The sequence below is a fragment of the Carassius auratus genome, chromosome 38 (genome assembly GCF_003368295.1).
Source record: "Carassius auratus strain Wakin chromosome 38, ASM336829v1, whole genome shotgun sequence".
Taxonomy (NCBI): Eukaryota; Metazoa; Chordata; class Actinopteri; order Cypriniformes; family Cyprinidae; genus Carassius; species Carassius auratus.
The window spans coordinates 18,518,751-18,541,466 of NC_039280.1; the positions used below are offsets into that span (position 1 = coordinate 18,518,751).

At 37.2% G+C, this 22,716-nt stretch overlaps 1 protein-coding gene across 1 annotated transcript in view; it reads left to right on the forward strand.

The window, feature by feature from the left end:
- The window catches only part of mcu (mitochondrial calcium uniporter), a 66,275-nt gene that overhangs the window by 37,135 nt on the left and 6,424 nt on the right, over nt 1-22,716 (forward strand). The window contains exons 4-9 of the mRNA XM_026224570.1: nt 13,975-14,038; nt 17,882-18,052; nt 18,821-18,925; nt 18,998-19,158; nt 22,217-22,420; nt 22,529-22,645. Coding sequence (XP_026080355.1) covers nt 13,975-14,038; nt 17,882-18,052; nt 18,821-18,925; nt 18,998-19,158; nt 22,217-22,420; nt 22,529-22,645 — 822 coding nt within the window. The remainder of the gene's footprint in view (nt 1-13,974; nt 14,039-17,881; nt 18,053-18,820; nt 18,926-18,997; nt 19,159-22,216; nt 22,421-22,528; nt 22,646-22,716) is intronic.

Genomic DNA, 22,716 nt, shown 5'->3' on the forward strand with positions numbered 1-22,716 from the left:
AGTAAAAATTAACAAACTTTATCTGGGTTAAATCAACCCCTTATGTTGAGTTAAATAAACAACCTAATTTTCTGGGTTAAATAAACAACCTAATTTGCTGGGTTCTGTCCTATATTTACCAAGCCCTTGGGTTAATAACAATCCAAATTGGGTTGTTTTTAACCCAGTGTTTTTTAGTGTGTTTATTTCCTATAAGTGGTTATCTAGCATAACAAGATGCTAAACTTCTGTTTTTATTTCACCTAGTTATCCTTCAAAACACACAAAAATGAAAATAAAAAAAAACAATTTCACAAGCACCCTGGCAATGACTTTTACGTTTAATGCAGCAGTAATAAGCTCAGTCATAACCGGTTCACATGGTAAAGAGCTGGAGCAGTATGGGTATTTTCACTATATTTGATGTGAATTCTGTTCAGTTCAGTTATTCAGTTGAGCTCAGTTAAGTGCTGGTGGGAGGATGCTATTTGTGATACTCGTACTGATGGTTTGTGAATAGCGTAGAGCTCTTTAGAAACATGATTCTGGCTAATGGTGAGCAGACTAGTAGACTGCAGTAAGAAGCAGGTGTAAAACATTGACCCAAATGAATCCAAACAGGATGATTCAGCTGCACTGACTTCATACTTTCAACAACAGAACACATTGGGGAAATAATAAGAGAAACTTGTGTTAAATTCAAAATCTAACATCCCTTTTTTAGTGTTTACTTCCCACAAGTTATCACTACATAAGATAGCTAAACAGGGAAGAGTAGTCAGGTCTCTCTATACTGTATAAAAATATAGTTGCTATGTAAATGCAAATTGTTGCTATGACAAAGGATGTTTTTATGATGTATTTTATCACTGTGTAAGACAATAGAAGCTTAAAAGAGAAATATCAGATATAGATATCAGTTCCGGTTAATTATGCTAGCCTGTTTCTGTCTCAAAGTAATACTAACACTTTTAATCTCAAAATTGCAACTTTATTTCCCACAATTTCCATTTAATTAATCTGGATTATGACTATATCTCCTAACTGTAAGTATTTCTCATTAATATAATATAATATAATATAATATAATATAATATAATATAATATAATATAATTTCCCCCTAATAGTCGACCAATGGTTAATTTGAAGAGAAGAGGCTTGGTCAACTAAAATTTTATCAGTCACTTAGTCGTGAAAAAAAATGAAAACTTCCACACAAAGTGCATGACGAATTCACTCAATGATGGCCGTGATGGACCGATAGTTAAAAGCTGGTCTGTGTGGTAATACATTGGGAAGGACATCAAAGACTCACCTATTATTCATTGACATCAAATATGGCTTTTCATCTGAAAGGTGTATGAAGTAGCAACTTTGCATGACCGCTTAATATAATGTTATCCTAGAAAAATGTGCGCTCAAGTGAACAGTAACACTCGCCGTATGACAGATGGAGACCCCGGTTCGGTCACTTACTCATCGTTTTTACTTGTACTGATAAAAGTTATAATTTTTTTGAATGCATAAAGACTTTTATACGTTTAATACGTTTATTTGTGTGCACTCACAATAACAAAGAAATGTTGCGCTTTTGTAAATTAATAAAGGCAAACAGGATATGCTTTCTGCAGTCTCTTTCTCTGTGAACCTGTGCGTGTGCGTCACTTCGAAACTCTGTGTATACTTGTCATTATGAAAAATAAATCTACAGAGAGTGAAATTTTTACTTCTAAATGAAAAAATTTAAATAGAAAACAAATTTTATCGGAATATGTAATCCATATAAGAGAGGAATAAAGGCGCATCACTACATTTCAGTGTCACTGGCTTCATCTCTTAAGTCAAAAACAAAGAAAGCACTAGTTTATCAATACATGATTTAAATGTTATTGCATTCTACTTGCTGTTTTTCCCCGGCACGTTCATAATTATTATTTCTGCCGGTGTGCTGTAGCAAACTTGAGCACTTGTTAGGCTATGTAGGCAATTACAGGCTCATTATTATGATTTATATGGTTTATTAATAAACATGTGACTATTAGTCAAGTCACCTTTATTTATATAGCGCTTTAAACAATACATTGTGTCAAAGCAACTGAACAACATTCATTAGGAAAACAGTGTGTCAATAATGCAAAATGACAGTTAAAGGCAGTTCATCATTGAATTCAGTGATGTCATCTCTGTTCAGTTTAAAGTCAACGATATCACTGTAGATGAAGTGACCCCAACTAAGCAAGCCAGAGGCAACAGCGGCAAGAAACCAAGGCTAGAACAATGTTAGGTAGGTTATTCCAGAGTTTAGGCGCCGAATAGGAAAAGGATCTGCCGCCCGCAGTTGATTTTGATATTCTCGGTATTATCAAATTGCCTGAGTTTTGAGAACGTAGCGGACGTAGAGGATTATAATGTAAAAGGAGCTCATTCAAATACTGAGGTGCTAAATCATTTAGGGCTTTATAAGTAATAAGCAATATTTTAAAATCTATACAATGTTTGATAGGGAGCCAGTGCAGTGTTGACAGGACTGGGCTAATATGGTCATACTTCCTGGTTCTAGTAAGAACTCTTGCTGACGCATTTTGGACTAGCTGTAGTTTGTTTACTAAGTGCGCAGAACAACCACCCAATAAAGCATTACAATAATCTAACCTTGAGGTCATAAATGCATGGATTAACATTCCTGCATTTGACATTGAGAGCATAGGCCGTAATTTTGATATATTTTTGAGATGGAAAAATTCAGTTTTACAAATGCTAGAAACATGGTTTTCTAAGGAAAGATTGCGATCAAATAGCACACCTAGGTTCCTAACTGATGACGAAGAATTGACAGAGCAGCCATCAAGTCTTAGACAGTGTTCTAGGTTAATACATGCAGAGTTTTTACGTCCTATAATTAACACCTCTGTTTTTTTTCCCAGAATTTAGCAGTAAGAAATAACTCGTCATCCAGTTTTTTATATTGACTATGCATTCCATTAGTTTTTCAAATTGGTGTGTTTCACTGGGCCGCAAAGAAATATAGAGCTGAGTATCATCAGCATAACCGTGAAAGCTAACACCATGTTTCCTGATGATATCTCCCAAGGGTAACATATAAAGCGTGAAGAGTCGTGGCCCTAGTACTGAGCCTTGAGGTACTCCATATTGCACTTGTTATCGATATGATACATCTTCATTCACTGCTATGAACTGATGGCGGTCATATAAGTACGATTTAAACCATACTAATGCACTTCAATTAATGCCAACAAAGTGTTCAAGTCTATGTAAAAGAATGTTGTGGTCAATCGTGTCAAACGCAGCACTAAGATCCAATAAAACTAATAGATAGATACAACCACGATCAGATGATAAGAGCAGGTCATTTGTAACTCTAATTGTGAGGATACCACCTTTTCTAGTATCTTGGACAGAAAAGGGAGATTCGAGATTGGTCTATAATTAACTAGTTCTTTGGGGTCAAGTTGTAGTTTTTTGATGAGAGGCTTAATAACAGCCAGTTTGAAGGTTTTGGGGACATATCCTAATGACAATGAGGAATTAAAAATGGGTATAGGGTCTAACATACATGTTGTTGGTTTAGATGATTTAACAAGTTTATACAATTCTTCCTCTCCTATAGTAGAGAATGAGTGGAACTGTTCCTCAGGGGGTCTATAGTGCACTGTCTGATGCTATACTGTAGCTGACGGCTGAATGGTTACAATTTTATCTCTAATAGTATCGATTTTAGAAGTAAAGTAGTTCATAAAGTCATTACTGCTGTGATGTTGGGAAATGTCAACACTTGTTGAGGCTTTGAATAAATTGAATAAATACCTGGGGTTATGTTTGTTTTCTTCTAAAAGAGAAAGTAATCGGGTCTAACAGTTTTTAATGTTTTTCTGTAGGATAGGTTACTTTCCAGCCAAGCAATACGAAATACCTCTAGTTTTGTTTTCTTCCAGCTGCGCTCCATTTTTCGGGCTGCTCTCTTTAGGGTGCGAGTATGCTCATTATACTATGGTGTCATACTGGTTTCCTAAACCTTCCTTAAGCGTAAAGGAGCAACTGTATTTAAAATGCTAGAAAAGAGAGAGTCCATAGTTTCTGTTACATCATCAAGTTGTTCTGAGGTTTTGGATATGGGAAGGAATTTGGATACATCAGAAAGATAACTTAAAAAGCTGTCTTTTTTGGTAGAAGTGATGGTTCTTCCATACTTTTAACAAGAAGTTGAATTTACAATTTTGGATATATGAAGTTTGCACAAAACTAAATGATGATCTGAGATTTCATCACTTGGCTGCATAATTTCAACACTATCAACATCAATTCCATGTGACAGTATTAAATCTAGAGTATGATTTCGACAATGAGTAGGTCCTGAAACGTGTTGTCTAACACCAATAGAGTTCAAAATGTCTATAAATGCTGATCCCAATGCATCTTTTTCATTATCAACATGGATATTAAAATCACCAACTATTAAAACTTTATCTGCAGCCAGAACTAACTCGGATGTAAAATCACCAAACTCTTTAAGAAAGTCTGTATGGTGCCCTGGTGGCCTGTATTCAGTAGCCAGTACAAACATAACAGGGGATTTATCATTAACATTTGTTTCTCTGGATAATGTTATATGAAGCACCATTACTTCAAATGAGTTATACTTGAAGCCTGCCCTCTGAGAAATCCTGAAAACGTTGTTATAAATTAGTCGAGTAATGCTTAAAATTAACGACTTGTAGTCAGCCAGAAAAATCTCGAGGGTAGCCCTAGTCAGATCCATTACCATGCTAAAATCTAAGAGTCATCATATTGCAAAACTGTGACTTGCTTGTTATTGTGACTTTCCATCTACAAGTGTTAACGTATTTATTATTATTAAACATATCACAGTTATTATAATTATTATTCTATTTTTGTTCTATTCAATTCTATTCTATTCCTCGGAAATGAAAATTCAGTCATTATGACTCACCCTAGGGTTGTTAATGATGCATGTCCTTTCATTTCAGGCCTTAAAAGGAGAAAAAAAAATCCTTCTCATGCTCTGCCATATAATATTAGTGCATTTTAAATTGTGAAAGGTTTTAATTAATTAAAAATAAAACTGTAAGGGGTAGTAGAATTATGTAAAATCATTAGCTTAATTTAAGAACAGAAATCAATGGGCGCCTTACCCAGATATTTGTGGGTTTGTGCACATGCATTCACTGCTGAGCGAATGGTGTCTGGGGGGCTGTATCCCATCTCATGCTCTTAATGGATGTGTCCATACACATCACCAATCAGTGAAATATGTGTTGCTATTGTTGCAAAACACCCAGATTTTGTGTGTCTGCAGTAATACTACAAAATGCTGCAGCAAGCATTGATTAGTGTTACAAGCAGGGAGTGTGTGCCTGTAGACGTGTTAAGGTGTTTTATTAACAGCTTGTGCTATGTACTAGCCACATCCTGTGAGGAAATCCTCACGTGCACGTGCATGTGGTATGAAGCAAGTTCTGCTGAGCTGTTTCGGCGCAGTGCGGGGGTAGCGGGGGCGTTATAGCATATCAAGCAGGGAAATACTAGGATTCAGAGTGAATGAGGGAGGGAGGGGGATGCCAGCATGAGGCGAGGTGAGGGGTAGCCCTCCTTACCAGGCAAGGGATTCCACCTCTGCAGTAATCAGCATTTCCTGCAGTCTCTCTCTCTCTCTCTCTCTCTCTCTCTATGTGCTGCTGCAGATTTCCCATGCACACGCTCTCTCAAACGTGTTCCCCCAGAAATCCTTCCATCTGATTCCAGTCATCAGAATTTAAACTACTTTTACATTCAACTTGTAATGGATTGTTCAAGTTGGGGACACCACACCCATATATCTTTATTGAACATTTGATTGCGAAATTATTGAATTTTATAGGGGCTTGATCCTTTCTTACAGCTTTAATTATTCTAGTCTGCTCATCACTAAATGTTGAAATGTCGTTAAAGAGTTTTGACTTCCATTTAGCATTGAAGTAGCAAATTAGTAGAAAAATAGTTGGTGAGGAATATAGCAAAAACTATTTGTATAAATGAAATTGAAATGAAAATTAGAAATTAAACTTGTAGATGTTGTGACTCTAAAAGACTGTAAAATGGTGCAGTAATAACTGTTATTATTTCCTTAGTATATTATTACCTTACTCTAACAGATCTAATGGGACATTTTACAATAAAATATTTCAATTAACAGTTTGTGGAAATAAAAAAAGTAATCTTATAAATTAGAGATATTCCCAGAATTCTATGTTTGTGTGTACCTGGTATTCCCTACATTATGGGGACCAAATGTCCTCACAAAGATAACATTACTAATAATTTTGACCTTGTTTTTTTTTTTTTTTTTTTTTTTTGGATCTGCACGAGGAAACAAGCTTATGAATTACCAATTATAATTTTTTCACTAATTGTTTTGAGAATGTAAAAAACGCTGAGTTTTGTGTGACGGGTATTGATTAGTGTTACAAGCAGGGAGTGTGTGCCTGTAGACGTGTTAAGGTGTTTTATTAACAGCTTGTGCTATGTACTAGCCACATCCTGTGAGGAAATCCTCACGTGCACGTGCATGTGGTATGAAGCAAGTTCTGCTGAGCTGTTTCGGCGCAGTGCGGGGGTAGCGGGGGCGTTATAGCATATCAAGCAGGGAAATACTAGGATTCAGAGTGAATGAGGGAGGGAGGGGGATGCCAGCATGAGGCGAGGTGAGGGGTAGCCCTCCTTACCAGGCAAGGGATTCCACCTCTGCAGTAATCAGCATTTCCTGCAGTCTCTCTCTCTCTCTCTCTCTCTCTCTCTATGTGCTGCTGCAGATTTCCCATGCACACGCTCTCTCAAACGTGTTCCCCCAGAAATCCTTCCATCTGATTCCAGTCATCAGAATTTAAACTACTTTTACATTCAACTTGTAATGGATTGTTCAAGTTGGGGACACCACACCCATATATCTTTATTGAACATTTGATTGCGAAATTATTGAATTTTATAGGGGCTTGATCCTTTCTTACAGCTTTAATTATTCTAGTCTGCTCATCACTAAATGTTGAAATGTCGTTAAAGAGTTTTGACTTCCATTTAGCATTGAAGTAGCAAATTAGTAGAAAAATAGTTGGTGAGGAATATAGCAAAAACTATTTGTATAAATGAAATTGAAATGAAAATTAGAAATTAAACTTGTAGATGTTGTGACTCTAAAAGACTGTAAAATGGTGCAGTAATAACTGTTATTATTTCCTTAGTATATTATTACCTTACTCTAACAGATCTAATGGGACATTTTACAATAAAATATTTCAATTAACAGTTTGTGGAAATAAAAAAAGTAATCTTATAAATTAGAGATATTCCCAGAATTCTATGTTTGTGTGTACCTGGTATTCCCTACATTATGGGGACCAAATGTCCTCACAAAGATAACATTACTAATAATTTTGACCTTGTTTTTTTTTTTTTTTTTTTTTTTTTGGATCTGCACGAGGAAACAAGCTTATGAATTACCAATTATAATTTTTTCACTAATTGTTTTGAGAATGTAAAAAACGCTGAGTTTTGTGTGACGGGTAGGTTTAGGGATAGAAAATACAGTTTGTATAGTATAAAAAAAATTACATCTATGGAATGTGCTCATAATGATATTAATACAAGTGTGTGTTTGTTCTATATGTTGTTGTCTGATTGAATTATTCAGTTATATTACTTTTGTTGATGTGCATGTACCAATCTAATCAGTAAATATGTTTCTAGGGCTGGGTAAAAACAAAAACAAAAAAAGATTTATTGATTAATCTTTTTTTTTATTTTTTTTTTTATTTTTTTTTTTTAAGTAAAGTCGATTTGATATAGATTCTCAAAACTGTTAATCGATCTTTTCCGATATTTATTTCAGCAAACATTTAAAAGAAGATTTGATAAATGTGAATCTTTTCATTAGTCAGTTGTCAGTCATTCAGTGCTGATCATGGCAGAGATACTGTTGACAAGAACCAAGAACAAAAAGGGATTTGCAATGCTCAGGAGAAATTCTATAGTAATACTACAAATCTGTGGAAGTATTTCACATCACATCACATGTCATCTCACTATGATGATATGAATACATGAATAATCCAAAATGTTAAAAGGTGAAATTTAATTTCCTATTGGCTTAAACGTCAAGACCAAGCACTCATGGCATGAGATGCTAAAAAACAGCAAGTCCTGTATGAACAGCCCCTCGGCTCTGCTACATATTTGTGCCTTTGGCTCTCTCACGCTCTCTCCTTCTCTCTCTGCCTAAATGACATTGATTCTCCGGGTGCTGTGCTATTGACCAGCCCTCTGCTGAATATTTCAGCTGCTGTGTGAGCGTGCAGAGAGGACGGGAGGGGTTTTCTGGTTCCCCGCCATCACTACAGCCCTTCAACACACAAGCCACAGCACTGTTAATGCAGTGCTATTCATTTAATCCCACACAAGCTGTTCTCCTCTAATAACTAACCAACACAGGGCTGTTGATTCCTTACAGTGCAGAACGATGGCAGCAGGGTTGTCATTCAATTCATACTGAGAGCTGACGACTCAAATAAAACAATTTCTTTTGCTGTGACCCTGTAAATTCAGCGCTGCAAAAACACGGTTATTAAAAAAATCCCAAATTGCTAAAACGATTGAAGTAGTATTTAATAATATTCTGTTTCGGTAACATTTTAGAATAGGGACAAACTCTCAATATTAACTACCGTATTTTCCGGACTATAACTCACACTTTTTTTCATAGTTTGGCTGGTCCTGCAACTTATAGTCAGGTGCGACTTATTTATCAAAATTAATTTGACATGAACCGAGAGAAATGAACCAAGAGAAAACATTACCGTCTACAGCTGCCAGAGGGCGCTCTATGCTGCTCAGTGCTCCTGTAGTCTACACTGAAGACATAGAGCGCCCTCTCGCGGCTGGAGACGGTAATGTTTTATCTTGGTTCTTGGTTCTAAATAAACGCGACTTATAGTCCAGTGTGACTTATATATGTTTTTTTCCTCATGACGTATTTTTGGACTGATGTGGCTTATACTCAGGTGCGACTTATAGTCCGAAAAATACGGTAGTTGCTAATTACCATGCCTGTTATTAACATATTGCCTTTTTATTATTTAATATTTATTCTGCTTGACTGTATTCTACATCCCTATACCTAAACTTAACAACTACCGAACTAACTATTAATTAGCAACAAATTAGTAGCCTTCTGTGGCAAAAGTCATAGTTAATGGCTTTTTAATAGTGATAATTGAATTTTAAAATAATAAAGTGTATCCGCAACATCAAAGGAATTGCAGGCATTTAGGAGAGGCAGTGGTACTAGTTCTGAAGAACCGGTTCTTAGTCTTGCTGCAGAACAGTGCTCCATGTTAATCCCTAAGATGAAAGGAGGACCTGATTGAAAACAGTGGTGGTGGTCTTTAGTGCTGATAAATCGTAAAGAAGCGCGAGTGTGTGGGTGTTATACTTGTAATGCGTCTTACTGCAGCATCTGATCACGGCACTAATCTAATTGCTGTTTGGGCTTCACTTCACGCTGACTAACTATTACAGGTGCATTATGAGAGTACACACACCGCTAAGTGTATGTGTGTGTGTCAGCTGTGCGTCACTGATATGGGATATTCTACTGAAGTGCGTAGTCTCTGACAGATAGTTTGAATGTCAGCAGTGTTATTTTAGTCGTTTTTGTTTAATGCTGTTATAGCGTTTATTAAGTGGACAGGGCTGCAGTGTTCTCTGCATGGATCCTAGTCTCAGTTCGAGCCAGTACTGTGAGTCTGACTGACTGGTGAAGACAGCAATGACTGGCTCAGTCCTAACAGCACAGAGAAGTGTGAAGGTGATCAGAGATGCATTTTATCCTGTAAATGTAACATGGGATGTACGGCACGGCTCCAGAATAAGGAGGCCTGTGCTACGTTGTCTTATTGGGTCAGCGCTTCATCTTACACTTGTTTTGGTAAAACGCTTACAGTTTTGTTCCTCTCAAACATAAGCATTTGGTTTTAATTTCTTTTAAACTTTTTAAACCTAGATTTGTTTTTCTGAATATGTTATGATGGTCTTTGTAGCATATGAAGAATGAGTTTAATTTGTTTTGCCAAGTTTGCCATAATTTCCCAGCAAGTGTTTATGAATTTGCTTCTGCATTGGAGTTTAACGTGTAGTTATAATTATGGCAACACTTTATTTTGAGGACTTCGCTGCTTATTAGCATGCATATTACCAGAATATTGCCTGTTATTAGTACTTAAAAAGCACAAACTGTACTAATGGCTTATTTTGCATAACCACTATTATTGCAATAATAATATTATTGCATAAGCACTATTATTGCATTATTATTAATCTCTATAATCACTATTATTGCATTATTATTAATCTCTATAATCACTGGTTATTGCAAGTTCTTTATAAAGTCAGCTTAACATTGAAATGATACATTTATTTGTGTGATATGCATAATGGTATTTCTTTTTTAATGCATGATAATAAGCTATTCTGAACTATTCATGCTGCAAAAAAGGCCTGTATTGTATAGACACATGATTGGACAAGACAGGAAGTAAGAGAATATGGTACAAGTCAAAACAGAGAGAACATTAATGTTGTGTGTTGTACCTTCCAGGTTCCCCTGGTTCCCCTGCTCAGTGGATTTGTATAGATAAATAGATTCACAGGTCTTTACAAGGACTGATGCTTCAGCCAATGATTGCGTGACAGCCTCGCCTGCCTCTTACCAAACAAACCAAAGCCAAACTGTGAACTAAAACTCCAGCAGGATTTCCTGCTCTACATGAACAACAACCCATTAGTCTTACTTTAGCAACAACAATGTGCAGATCCTCACCATTAGCAGCAACTGAACTACCCACACTCTACAGAAATAAAGCAAGCAACAGCACAAGCCCCTGTAGTCATTAATTTCTTTATACAGTATCTCTTCAGTAAGTGTCTGGAGTTCATCAGCTTGCACTGCTGATGGTTTTAGTAGGCGTTCCTACTCAAATCCAGGATCCAGGCAGATCTCAGACGCTCCTGTTGGTAATGGCCACATTCAATTGAGTAAGGATAATATGTTATTGTTTTTTTCTTGATGATAACGAGAGTAACATGAATGGAAAGAGTGTTTTCAATTAGAAAGATTAAAAAAAAAAAAATAGTTCTCCTTGTATACTTGGGCAAAGCTAGCAGCTAGCTCTTCTCCAGAGGATCTCATTGTGGCGGCTTGGGAACATTGTTTCCTGACAGGCTGTTAAAAGCCAGTTCACCTTCACTTCCAGAAACTGCATAGACGACAGGTCTATCAGATTGGATCAGGCGATTTCAGATGCCTCTTGCCATTTTTAGGTGCAGAATGCATCCGTCTGTTTTGTAGGAATCGGAGACTTCACTTTGTTTGTTTGGGGAAAGCTAAAGACGGTTGATCTTGTCTAATGCCCCTGACACCTCTCCACAAATTCAGTCGTAATAATGAAAGCAGACATCACCCTCTGTGGAGGGATTGGTTCGTTATCTCTTCATTACTAATTAATGACCGTTCTCATCTGAAATCTGCACTTAAACGGCGTACAGAGAGCTGCAGTGACCTCCAGTTGTCTCCTTTTCCCCCTTAGGCTCAGCACATTCACTCATTAAACTCCTTTACACCTCTGTGCTGTCTGTTCTTGTGTGTCGGAGAACACTGATTGGCACTGGCATTGCATCTGTGGTGTTTTATTGACATCTGGCAATCAAACACTGTGTTTGTGATGACAGATAGGGCTTCAGATCAGATGGACCTATGACTTCTACTTCCCACTGCAGCGGGAAACACCTCAAATGGACCTTCATCCGTTGCAGAGTGTCTGTAGTGTCAGTGGATGTGACTCTTTAATAAGATCAATTCAAATCAGTGTTTTTCCTATATTTAAAGTTTCAATTTTAATGAATTAGCCATTTTTCATACCTTTCTAGCCTTTTGTGAAGCATTAATATTATTTGGAGTCCCACCAAACAATGTCCCTGTTATAAGATACAACACATCCATTCCAAACAGCTTTTGTATTTTATTTTATTTTATCACACAATGTAAAGTGCCTTTTTAAAATATTGGTTTATAGTTAATAGGCCAGTTAAAAATGTAGTCTAAAAATGTCACACTTATTTTCAGACCATCGTGCCAACACTACATAACCTGATAATTGCTTTAGTATTGTATGATTCAAGTATCAATCATTACAGAATTTTATGTCATTTATTTATTATGGTATTTTTCGATTTTCGAGCAGGAAAACCTTCACACTTGCCCTTCAAATTTCGTAGATGTTTGAATATTGTCCACGATTCTTTGAGGTCCTTTGCTGATCCCGCTCCCATCTCTCTCCACCCAATACTCTCCTGTCATCTCTCCACTGTCCTCTTAAAATAAAAGGCACACAAATATTTAATAATACATCAAAACTAGGCTAGGTTGTAACTTCTGAACATCTGGTAAAACTGGCGGCTGGCCCCTTGTGTTTTACACGCAAGCATTAGGTCATGGAGCTACAGTACAGTGAGTCATTTGCTTACAGTAGGAGTGGAAAGAGGACTTCGCTCACAGATGTAAACAGTCACTTTTAGCCAAAGCAAATTTACTACAGAAACACTCTACCTGGAAAACCAAGTGCCCATAGTTCATGACTTGTTCTTCACTAGTTCCTTATTTCAACCATCAAGCGTCCCATTACAAGCCATGAGCTTTGACTGCTGCACCATAAATGACACAATGCGAGTAAATCAGCCGTGTGTGTAAATGCTGTGGAGTATTTTGGAGTGCTGTCAGGTTAGTGGGGCAGTGTGTGTGGGAGGAGAGTCAGTGTGTAGATGCGTGATGTGTGGGTGGGAAACATTGAGAGCTCTATTTCAGGAAGACATGGAGCTGCCTGTGAAACACGCTGACAGAAGAGTCTGGATCAGACCGGTTCACCTCAACACTGAATTGACCACACTGCAAATCTCTGGACATTCTACACCCAAATACACTTCTGCTGCTGTTGATAACTCAGCAAACTCTCTCTCTCTCTCTCTCTCTCTCTCTCTCTCTCTCTCTCTCTCTCTCTCTCTCTCTCTCTCTCTCTCTCTCTCTCTCTCTCTCTCTCTCTCTCTCTCTCTCTCTCTCTCTCTCTCTCTCTCTCTCTCTGTGTGTGTGTGTGTGTGTGTGTGTGTGTGTGTGTGTGTGTGCTCATAATGTGGTGAAAGGCAAAGTTTATTTATTAATTCCCATGATCTGAATATAGAATCTCTATTCAGTTTGGACACAACCCCCTCTCTCTCTCTCTCTGCTCTCTCTTTCTCTGGTGATTGTGCTCTCCAGAGACGCAGTGGAAATGTGAAGTATTTTCCCTGGATTTAAAACATGTGGTTCCCTTCTGGCTGCCTCTCAATTCAGAAACGCCCAACTGACGAGACAGTTTACTATGCGCATGTTTTTTGTGTGTGTGTGTGTAAAAAGTGTTTTCAATGTTCTTATGCCTTAAGGTGCAATCACCTTACCAAACATTTTCATTGTCGATAGTGTAGTGCAGACACTGCTCACACAGAAGTCCTTTTCAAACCTAGCACCTTCCTGTTGCGCTGAATTTGCATGACCACCCAGTTTGAACAACTTCCGCCCCATTTATTCACGCATATGTTCAATACCAGTGTGTGTTGTTGCTCAGTGCCACCCCCCATCATATTGTGAAGACAAAACCTTCTCATTTATCCCCTAAAGGATTGTTATAGATCACATACAGAAACTACTCACAATGAAAGAAGCCCATCTGTGATCTCAGTGCCATCATATCTCACGCTCTGCAGTCAGACAAGCCCGTACAAATGGGGAATGTCTGCAACCATTTAAACAGACTCAGTCATGCAAGAAGATTAATATCAATGTGTTTGTGTAGCTGTGATGCTTAATAAGATTCATCGTTCTCTCTCTCTTTTCGTTGTAGGGCTGGAAGTGCTCCCCCTCATGGCAGGGTCAAAGACTACTGTGTTCACCTGCTGCTACAGAAGGTGAGTGCTCAAAATCATGCTCAAAATCATGCTCAAATCCGTGCAAATTCATTTAAACACATGCAAAAACTTGTAAGTATTTGCATCATTGACATGGCTTACAAAGCAGTGCTCAGTACATCCAAACCTTCCTCAGAAGCATGTTTTTGATCCTTTTTTTCTCCAAAGACATGTCAGAAATTTTTTATCAAAGCATTCAAAGCCTTGAACCATCCATACAGTATAAACAACAAACATTTGGTGAGAAGTAAATATTAGAAAATCTGGATGAAAAGACAAAGTGACAAAAATATAAGAATTTGTACTTAACATCCTTAATGTATCATACTTATTACTTAACTGTATCAATTGAAAGTTTTGAGTCTGGATTTTCTGCTTTAATACTACAATATCCCACATTAACTAACATTAGGGAGCTAGTTGGCTAACCATAAAAAACTATAAAGGCTAAAGCAATTTCCAGTGGATCATGCTTCAGGATTGTATTTACATTTACGTTTATCTAAAGTGACTTGCATTGCATTTAAAGCACACATTTAGCCATTCCTTGCTTTCGCTGGGAATTGAACCAGTGACCTTGGCATTGCTAATGTCATGCTCTAAAGTTTGAGCTAGAGGATGGATATTTCATATATTATATTACATATAGTTGAGTGAGAAATTCAGAAAAACACAAGTTTAACACAAGTATTACGAAAATGAATAATTTAACTGGTAGTCTTGGAAAGTTTGCATGTTATCACTATAAATATATATATATATATATATATATATATATATATATATATATATATATATATATATATATCAGTATTGTTCAAAATAATAGCAGTACAATGTGACTAACCAGAATAATCAAGGTTTTCGTATATTTTTTTTATTGCTACGTGGCAAACAAGTTACCAGTAGGTTCAGTAGATTCTCAGAAAACAAATGAGACCCAGCATTCATGATATGCACGCTCTTAAGGCTGTGCAATTGGGCAATTAGTTGAATTAGTTGAAAGGGGTGTGTTAAAAAAAATAGCAGTGTTGAATTCAATCACTGAGGTCATCAATTTTGTGAAGAAACAGGTGTGAATCAGGTGGCCCCTATTTAAGGATGAAGCCAACACTTGTTGAACATGCATTTGAAAGCTGAGGAAAATGGGTCGTTCAAGACATTGTTCAGAAGAACAGCGTACTTTGATTAAAAAGTTGATTAGAGAGGGGAAAACCTATAAAGAGGTGCAAAAAATGATAGGCTGTTCAGCTAAAATGATCTCCAATGCCTTAAAATGGAGAGCAAAACCAGAGAGACGTGGAAGAAAACGGAAGACAACCATCAAAATGGATAGAAGAATAACCAGAATGGCAAAGGCTCAGCCAATGATCACCTCCAGGATGATCAAAGACAGTCTGGAGTTACCTGTAAGTACTGTGACAGTTAGAAGACGTCTGTGTGAAGCTAATCTATTTTCAAGAATCCCCCGCAAAGTCCCTCTGTTAAAAAAAAGGCATGTGCAGAAGAGGTTACAATTTGCCAAAGAACACATCAACTGGCCTAAAGAGAAATGGAGGAACATTTTGTGGACTGATGAGAGTAAAATTGTTCTTTTTGGGTCCAAGGGCCACAGGCAGTTTGTGAGACGACCCCCAAACTCTGAATTCAAGCCACAGTACACAGTGAAGACAGTGAAGCATGGAGGTGCAAGCATCATGATATGGGCATGTTTCTCCTACTATGGTGTTGGGCCTATTTATCGCATACCAGGGATCATGGATCAGTTTGCATATGTTAAAATACTTGAAGAGGTCATGTTGCCCTATGCTGAAGAGGACATCCCCTTGAAATGGTTGTTTCAACAAGACAATGACCCAAAACACACTAGTAAACGGGCAAAGTCTTGGTTCCAAACCAACAAAATTAATGTTATGGAGTGGCCAGCCCAATCTCCAGACCTTAATCCAATTGAGAACTTGTGGGGTGATATCAAAAATGCTGTTTCTGAAGCAAAACCAAGAAATGTGAAGGAATTGTGGAATGTTGTTAAAGAATCATGGAGTGGAATAACAGCTGAGAGGTGCCACAAGTTGGTTGACTCCATGCCACACAGATGTCAAGCAGTTTTAAAAAACTGTGGTCATACAACTAAATATTAGTTTAGTGATTCACAGGATTGCTAAATCCCAGAAAAAAAAAACGTTTGTACAAAATAGTTTTGAGTTTGTACAGTCAAAGGTAGACACTGCTATTTTTTTGAACACACCCCTTTCAACTAATTGCCCAATTGCACAGCCTTAAGAGCGTGCATATCATGAATGCTGGGTCTTGTTTGTTTTCTGACAATCTACTGAACCTACTGGTAACTTGTTTGCCACGTAGCAATAAAAAAATATACTAAAAACCTTGATTATTCTGGTTAGTCACATTGTACTGCTATTATTTTGAACAATACTGTATATATATATATATATATAATGGAATGGAGGAATTTTGAGTCACTATGTGCACCCAAATAATATCATTGAAATAAAACATTTGAATGAAGCAATTTGCTTAAATTAATCAGACTTCCAGTACTAAAGTTTTTTAAAGTTATAAAAAAAAAAATCCCCCCCCCCCCCCCCGGATGTAATTTTCTGAAACATGCCTTGAATGAAATGTCCTTATTCAGATTCTTTTTTTAATTTGTCCCAAATTATGTTTTCTGGATTCCTTTAATGGTTTAATTAAATTTTAATGATACAAAAAGATGTTTAATTAAGTGATTTCATTATTCTTTAATGGTTTAATAATTTATGAAAAATGTAACAAAAATAGGACTCTAATAGGATTTTTTTTCTCTTATGGGTTCTCTGTGCTAACACAAATTAACACAAAATATTCTTTTTTTTCCAGTTCATCTCTCATAATCTATTACATGTAATACAATGAAATGTAAACAATCCCTTTCCATTTTTGAGGTTTACAGTTTAAATTAAAACATGGATGACAAACAGTGTGATATTGAGATGTTCCTTAAGAAATAGTATTTCAATAAACTGTATTAATCTCATTGTTATCACTCATCTGAGAAGTGAGTTGTACTGATGTACAATAATAATATATATTGTGTCACCATTTCTTAAACCAAACTATTTTTGCAGCTTGTAGAGGAGACATTTTGAGTGTCAATAGTTTTATCAAATGAAATATTATTGAAGTGACGGTCTGATTCTCTCTGTATTTTCTGCATAACAAAACTCTAAGGGTATACAGCATTTGTTTGAATTAATTGCTTTGAAGTTTATACGCTATGTATTTTAAATCTCAATAAAATGGCTCTTGGTGGCGTAGTTCAAATGACTTAAGATATTGAAATAGTTTCTTAAACCTCATAAGTCCAGCTATCCTCTTTCAGCTCTAAAGTCACAGGACATGTGGGTAAATTCACATCCACAAGGTGCATCACCCTGATGACTCCAGTTTTTATCATCCAGACATCAGACCTCACTGCAGAGCATGACGGTCCCCCTCAGACTCATTAAACATAACGACTGCAGTAATGAGGCAGTTTATAAATGGGACGGTGCAAGCCCCTTGGCGTATGCAGAGTACGAAGATTTCTGGACCACTAAACTGTGATGTACAGTGACGTCCACTGACTCCACGGTGGCCGGTCTGTTTCTTGCTCAAGAGAGATTTCATAACTCAGACTGGACAGTCCTAATGCTGCAGTAGTTTGATGAATTCCCATCATTCAACAGGGACCAGTATATTGTCATTACAATACTGCCCCCTGCTGGCAGTCTACCCATCCACTGTCCACACACAGAGGTAACTTGGTCACTATACATCTAATGTCCATTTCTGTGTCTGCAGACGTTACAGTGGTGTATCAGAACGGCTTGCCAGTGATCTCCGTACGTCTGCCGTCCCGACGAGAACGCTGCCAGTTCACCCTCAAACCCTTGAGCGACACGGTGGGTGTTCTCCTTCAGCAGCTGCAGGCGGAGGACAGGGGCATCGATCGAGTCGCCATCTACTCCGCAGGTAGAGCACAACACAACATCTCTGAAATCACAAGCCAAATCTAGAAAACAGTCGAGTTTTGGTTGAACCCTTTGCTGAAGCTTCCCCAGATATCTAAGGTGTTTACATGACAGTTGTGATTAATTATATCGCCCCCGCCGTTCTTAAATCTTCTCTACATGAATGAAAAAAAGTGGAAGGGGATTCCTTCAAAATAAAGAACCACGAAATGTTAGTCCATATTACTCGTGCAGTAATGATTTCTGTTCCATATAATCCCAATGGTAGTATACAAATAACACAATGATAACAGAGTATTCATTTTTTGGTGAACTATCCCTTTAAGAATAGTCAGTGTAGCATTGTACGTTTTAACACAGTCATTGTTCTCAGCTCTAGGGGCAAATTTAAATTCAAATTTAAGCATTTCTTTGTAGTTTAATCCACAAATCGCAGATGAATGTGTGGCTTTCTCTGACATGTTTAATTGATTTGTACGTCTTCTAATCTAATTGAGGAGCAAGAATCGTTTGTACTTTGTGCAAACTGCATATCTGCTCTGTTTCAAGCTCCATTATTCCCGTGTGAGAGACACTTGAGCTTTCTCTCGCCGGTCTTTACCGTTCTCTTTCACCTCAGATTGGAAAATGCTTCTTTTCCTGATGAGCATACTAATGCAAAGCAGGAAACCTTTGTGATTAAGCATTGAGATTGGCTCTTGTATTACATTACCTTTTCAGTGAGAGGATTGCGTTCCTATAATTTCCCTCCTTCTCTCTCTCTCTATAGATGGAGCAAGAATAGCGTCCTCGACAGGAATGGACATTTTACTTATGGACAGCTTTAAGCTAGCCATTAATGACACAACATACCTGGTACAGCCGCCCAGGAGAGGTGAGTGTGCCCAATTGCATCGTGGGTCATTATGTGCGAGACTTTGCAATATTCTGTTGGCATCCTTTGCAGATATGCTACCACACGAGGAAGCGGATCGACTGAACGATGTCAAGCTCTTGGTGCAGCAGCTCTACACCACCCTGCGCATAGAGGAGCATCAGCTCACCAAAGAGAGAGAGCTGATTGGACGACTGGAGGACCTCAACTCTCAGCTCCAGCCCTTGGAGAAGGTGAGCTGTTTGGCTTAATGTCACCAAAACACAAAACACCTGACCAATTATTCTCCCCAAACTGGGAGTTTTTAAACCATTTGAACTAATTTGGGACCAGATTACCATAGATACACGTGGACATGTCTGGTGGAAATTGTTTTTACTTAAGAGATTATATTTGTATGTATGTATGTATGTATGTATATGTGTATTTATATATGTATGTGTGTGTGTGTATATATATATATATATATATATAAATATATATATGTGTGTGTGTGTGTGTGTATTAAAAGATAATTGTTAGATTTCAGAGTTTACAAGAAGAATGTGACAATTATAAGAAAGCCAAATTGTGAATACATTTCCTATTAAAAGAAACCGTCACAATTGCAAAATTCCCTTTTTCCCCAAATTGGAAGATATAAAGTCACATTTACGAGATTTAAAGTCACATTGCAAAAAAATAAGGTTGCTATTTTGAGAAATAGTTACAGTTGCAGGATATAGAGTATGCGTTGCAATTAAAATGGCAAAATGTGATATAAAGTCGTAAATGAGATTTCTAGTTTTTTGTACTCTGTGGTGTCAGCAGTCCATTGTTGTTCAGCAATGCTACGGAGTAAAAAAAAATAAGATGTAACTTATGCAAATGAAGTAGCAATGTGATGCGACGGCTGAAGTGAAGACAGTGGAGCTCTCATGATTCATCTTCTGTCAAGTTAATGTTACTGTAAGCAGTCTCCCTGCACTTGATGATCCGTCTCTGCCCACATGCAGAGATATAATGAAAAATGATCCACGGAAAACAGAAATTGTCGGCATTTTAAGTGAGTTTGATTCCTGCGCTGAGAAATAATCTTGTTCACAATATGGTGTATTACGAACTGTTGGAGTTTGTGTACATGATTTTTGCCCTGCATTATGTAAATTTACAGTATATACAGTATCAACCAACAAATCATTTGTGATGAGGTTCTCAAAGGCTATGGCCAATAGCAGTTCACTAATAATCTTAGGAGGAACTGAAACTGAAGGAACTGAAAACCTCACTGACTTTTGAAAGGACTTGCCACTGTTTGCTTGTTCCACAAGAACAGCGAAATAAAAAGGCTTATTAACTATTAAAAGGGAGAAGGTTATGTGTCTTTAGTCTTCTGGTGCATTTTGATGTTAATTTGACACATTTTTGATTAACATTTGCTTAATTTTACTGAATCTTACACATAATACTTGTCTAAACACAAATGTTTATCATTTATGAACAAATGTTTGTGTGTATAAACGGTTTTACTGTCAAACAATTCATTGACGATTAATCACAATCAAAATAAACATTTGTTTACATATGTATGTGTGTGTACTGTGTACAGTATTATGTATATATAAATAGACACACATGCATGTATATATGTAAGAAAGATGTAATGCTTATATATTAAATATATTTATATAGAATATAAATTATATGAATATAAAACGGAAACATCTAAATAATACATGTGAATATTTTAAAAAAATATACTGTATGTATGTGTATTTATACATTCATAATATACAAAGTACACACATATTATGTAAACAAAAACATTTATTTTGGATGTGATTAATCATGATTGTTTGACAGCACTAATAACTAAATACATTATATATATTTATATACATACTAGGGGTGTAACGGTTCACAAAATTCACGGTTCGGTTCGATACAATTCACTGGTGTCACGGTTTGGTTCGGTACAGTTCGGTACGTTTTAGATACAGCAAAAAGAAAAAATTGGCAGATAAATTTCCTTGATTTTTAAAAAATGTTTTCTTTATTAAAACTAACAAAGTATGTTTTTTTTTTTTTTTTTTTATATACATTGAACAACGATGGAGCTATTCTTTACCCATCTTCTATGGTGTTTTCTTAGCAGCATACTGTATAAAACAAAAACAGCTCCTTATAAAAAAAAATGAAGGAATATTGTAACGGGGCTCAATTACATTAAGCATGTTCTAAAAACCTGCGTTTTCCAATGCAGAGTAAGGCGCTCGCTCACTCAGTACGCGCTAAAGGCTCGTTGCAAAATGGCTAAAGGGTCTTTCACACAGGACGCGGTATGCGCGGCGCGGGACCCTGGGCTCATCATTGCCCTTCAGATACAACGCGATTTGAGTTTTCAAAACTGCCCGTGCATACGTTCTATTTATAACAGTTCTTCTATCTAATAACGTGCAGGCCTGTTAATTGTATTGCACTGCTCAGGAAATTCCGACACTAAAGTACTAGTCCATTTTGATTTCCGTGCTTGTTTGGATGCCCCGATCGATTGGTAAAGTGCACCCAAACACCAGACCTGTTGGTTACTGGAGGATCTTCTATTTCTGGTCTGTTAAACGCATTGGCCACCGCGTACCGTGCATGAACTGCTCGCTCACTCAGCGCGTACTGAGTGAGCAAGCGCCTGACTGAGTACCCTCACATAAACATATAAGTTGGTGTTTTTTCCTTCTTCGGGGGTGTCAGGGGCATTGCCTGTTACGTCGTTTGGGTTATTGGACTCCCTTGTTGAACGCATCTCATTATATTTCACAATTTTTTATTTATTTTCCAAATATAATTAATTAGTCCAACGAACCGTTCGGTACATAATGCGTACCGCGTACCGAACCGAAAGCCTCGTACCGAACGGTTCAATACGAATACGCGTATCGTTACACCCCTAATACATACACATATGCTGTATAAGCATTTGTGGAAAAAATTGATCAATATACAGTATGTATTTTTTATATATATCACATTAAGAAAAATTTATTAATACTATGACAAATGTATCGCCCATTATTAGTTCATGTTAGTTAATGCATTCATTAAAGGGACCTTATTGCAAAATGTTACCCATTAAACGTTTAAATTATTTTTAAATGTTAACATGTAGGCAGACATAAGTAATTCTTGTGAATGATTTGTCATTTTAATTTTCAAAACATAGCAAAATATAGTGCAAAATAAAGCCACTGCACAGTATTGTGCTGGTACAATGATATTTTTTAATGTTTGCGATATCTTTGGAATCTCTTTTCTCAGGTTAAAGAAGAGCTGAGTAAGAAAGCAGAGCGCAGGACTACATGGGTGCTGTGGGGTGGGATGGCATACATGGCCACACAGTTTGGCATTCTGGCACGGCTGACCTGGTGGGAGTACTCATGGGATATCATGGAGCCCGTCACATATTTTATCACCTATGGTACAGCAATGGCTATGTATGCTTACTTCGTCCTGACACGTCAGGTGAGCAGCTCCAGCTCTTTATCCCCACACTTTGCCCTAGAAGGTCAGAGGAATTCCAGAAGGTCCCTGAGATCCGGCTGACCTCTCTGCTGTTGTTCTCTCCCACAGGAATATATTTACCCAGATGCCAGGGATAGACAGTACCTGCTGTTCTTTCATAAGGGAGCGAAGAGAACACGCTTTGACATTGAGAAGTACAACAAACTGAAGGATGCGATTGCTGAAGTAAGCTAGTTCACACACAAACAACACACAAGTCACTCCTTTCATTCTCTCAAAGGAAAAGAAAACTGTTG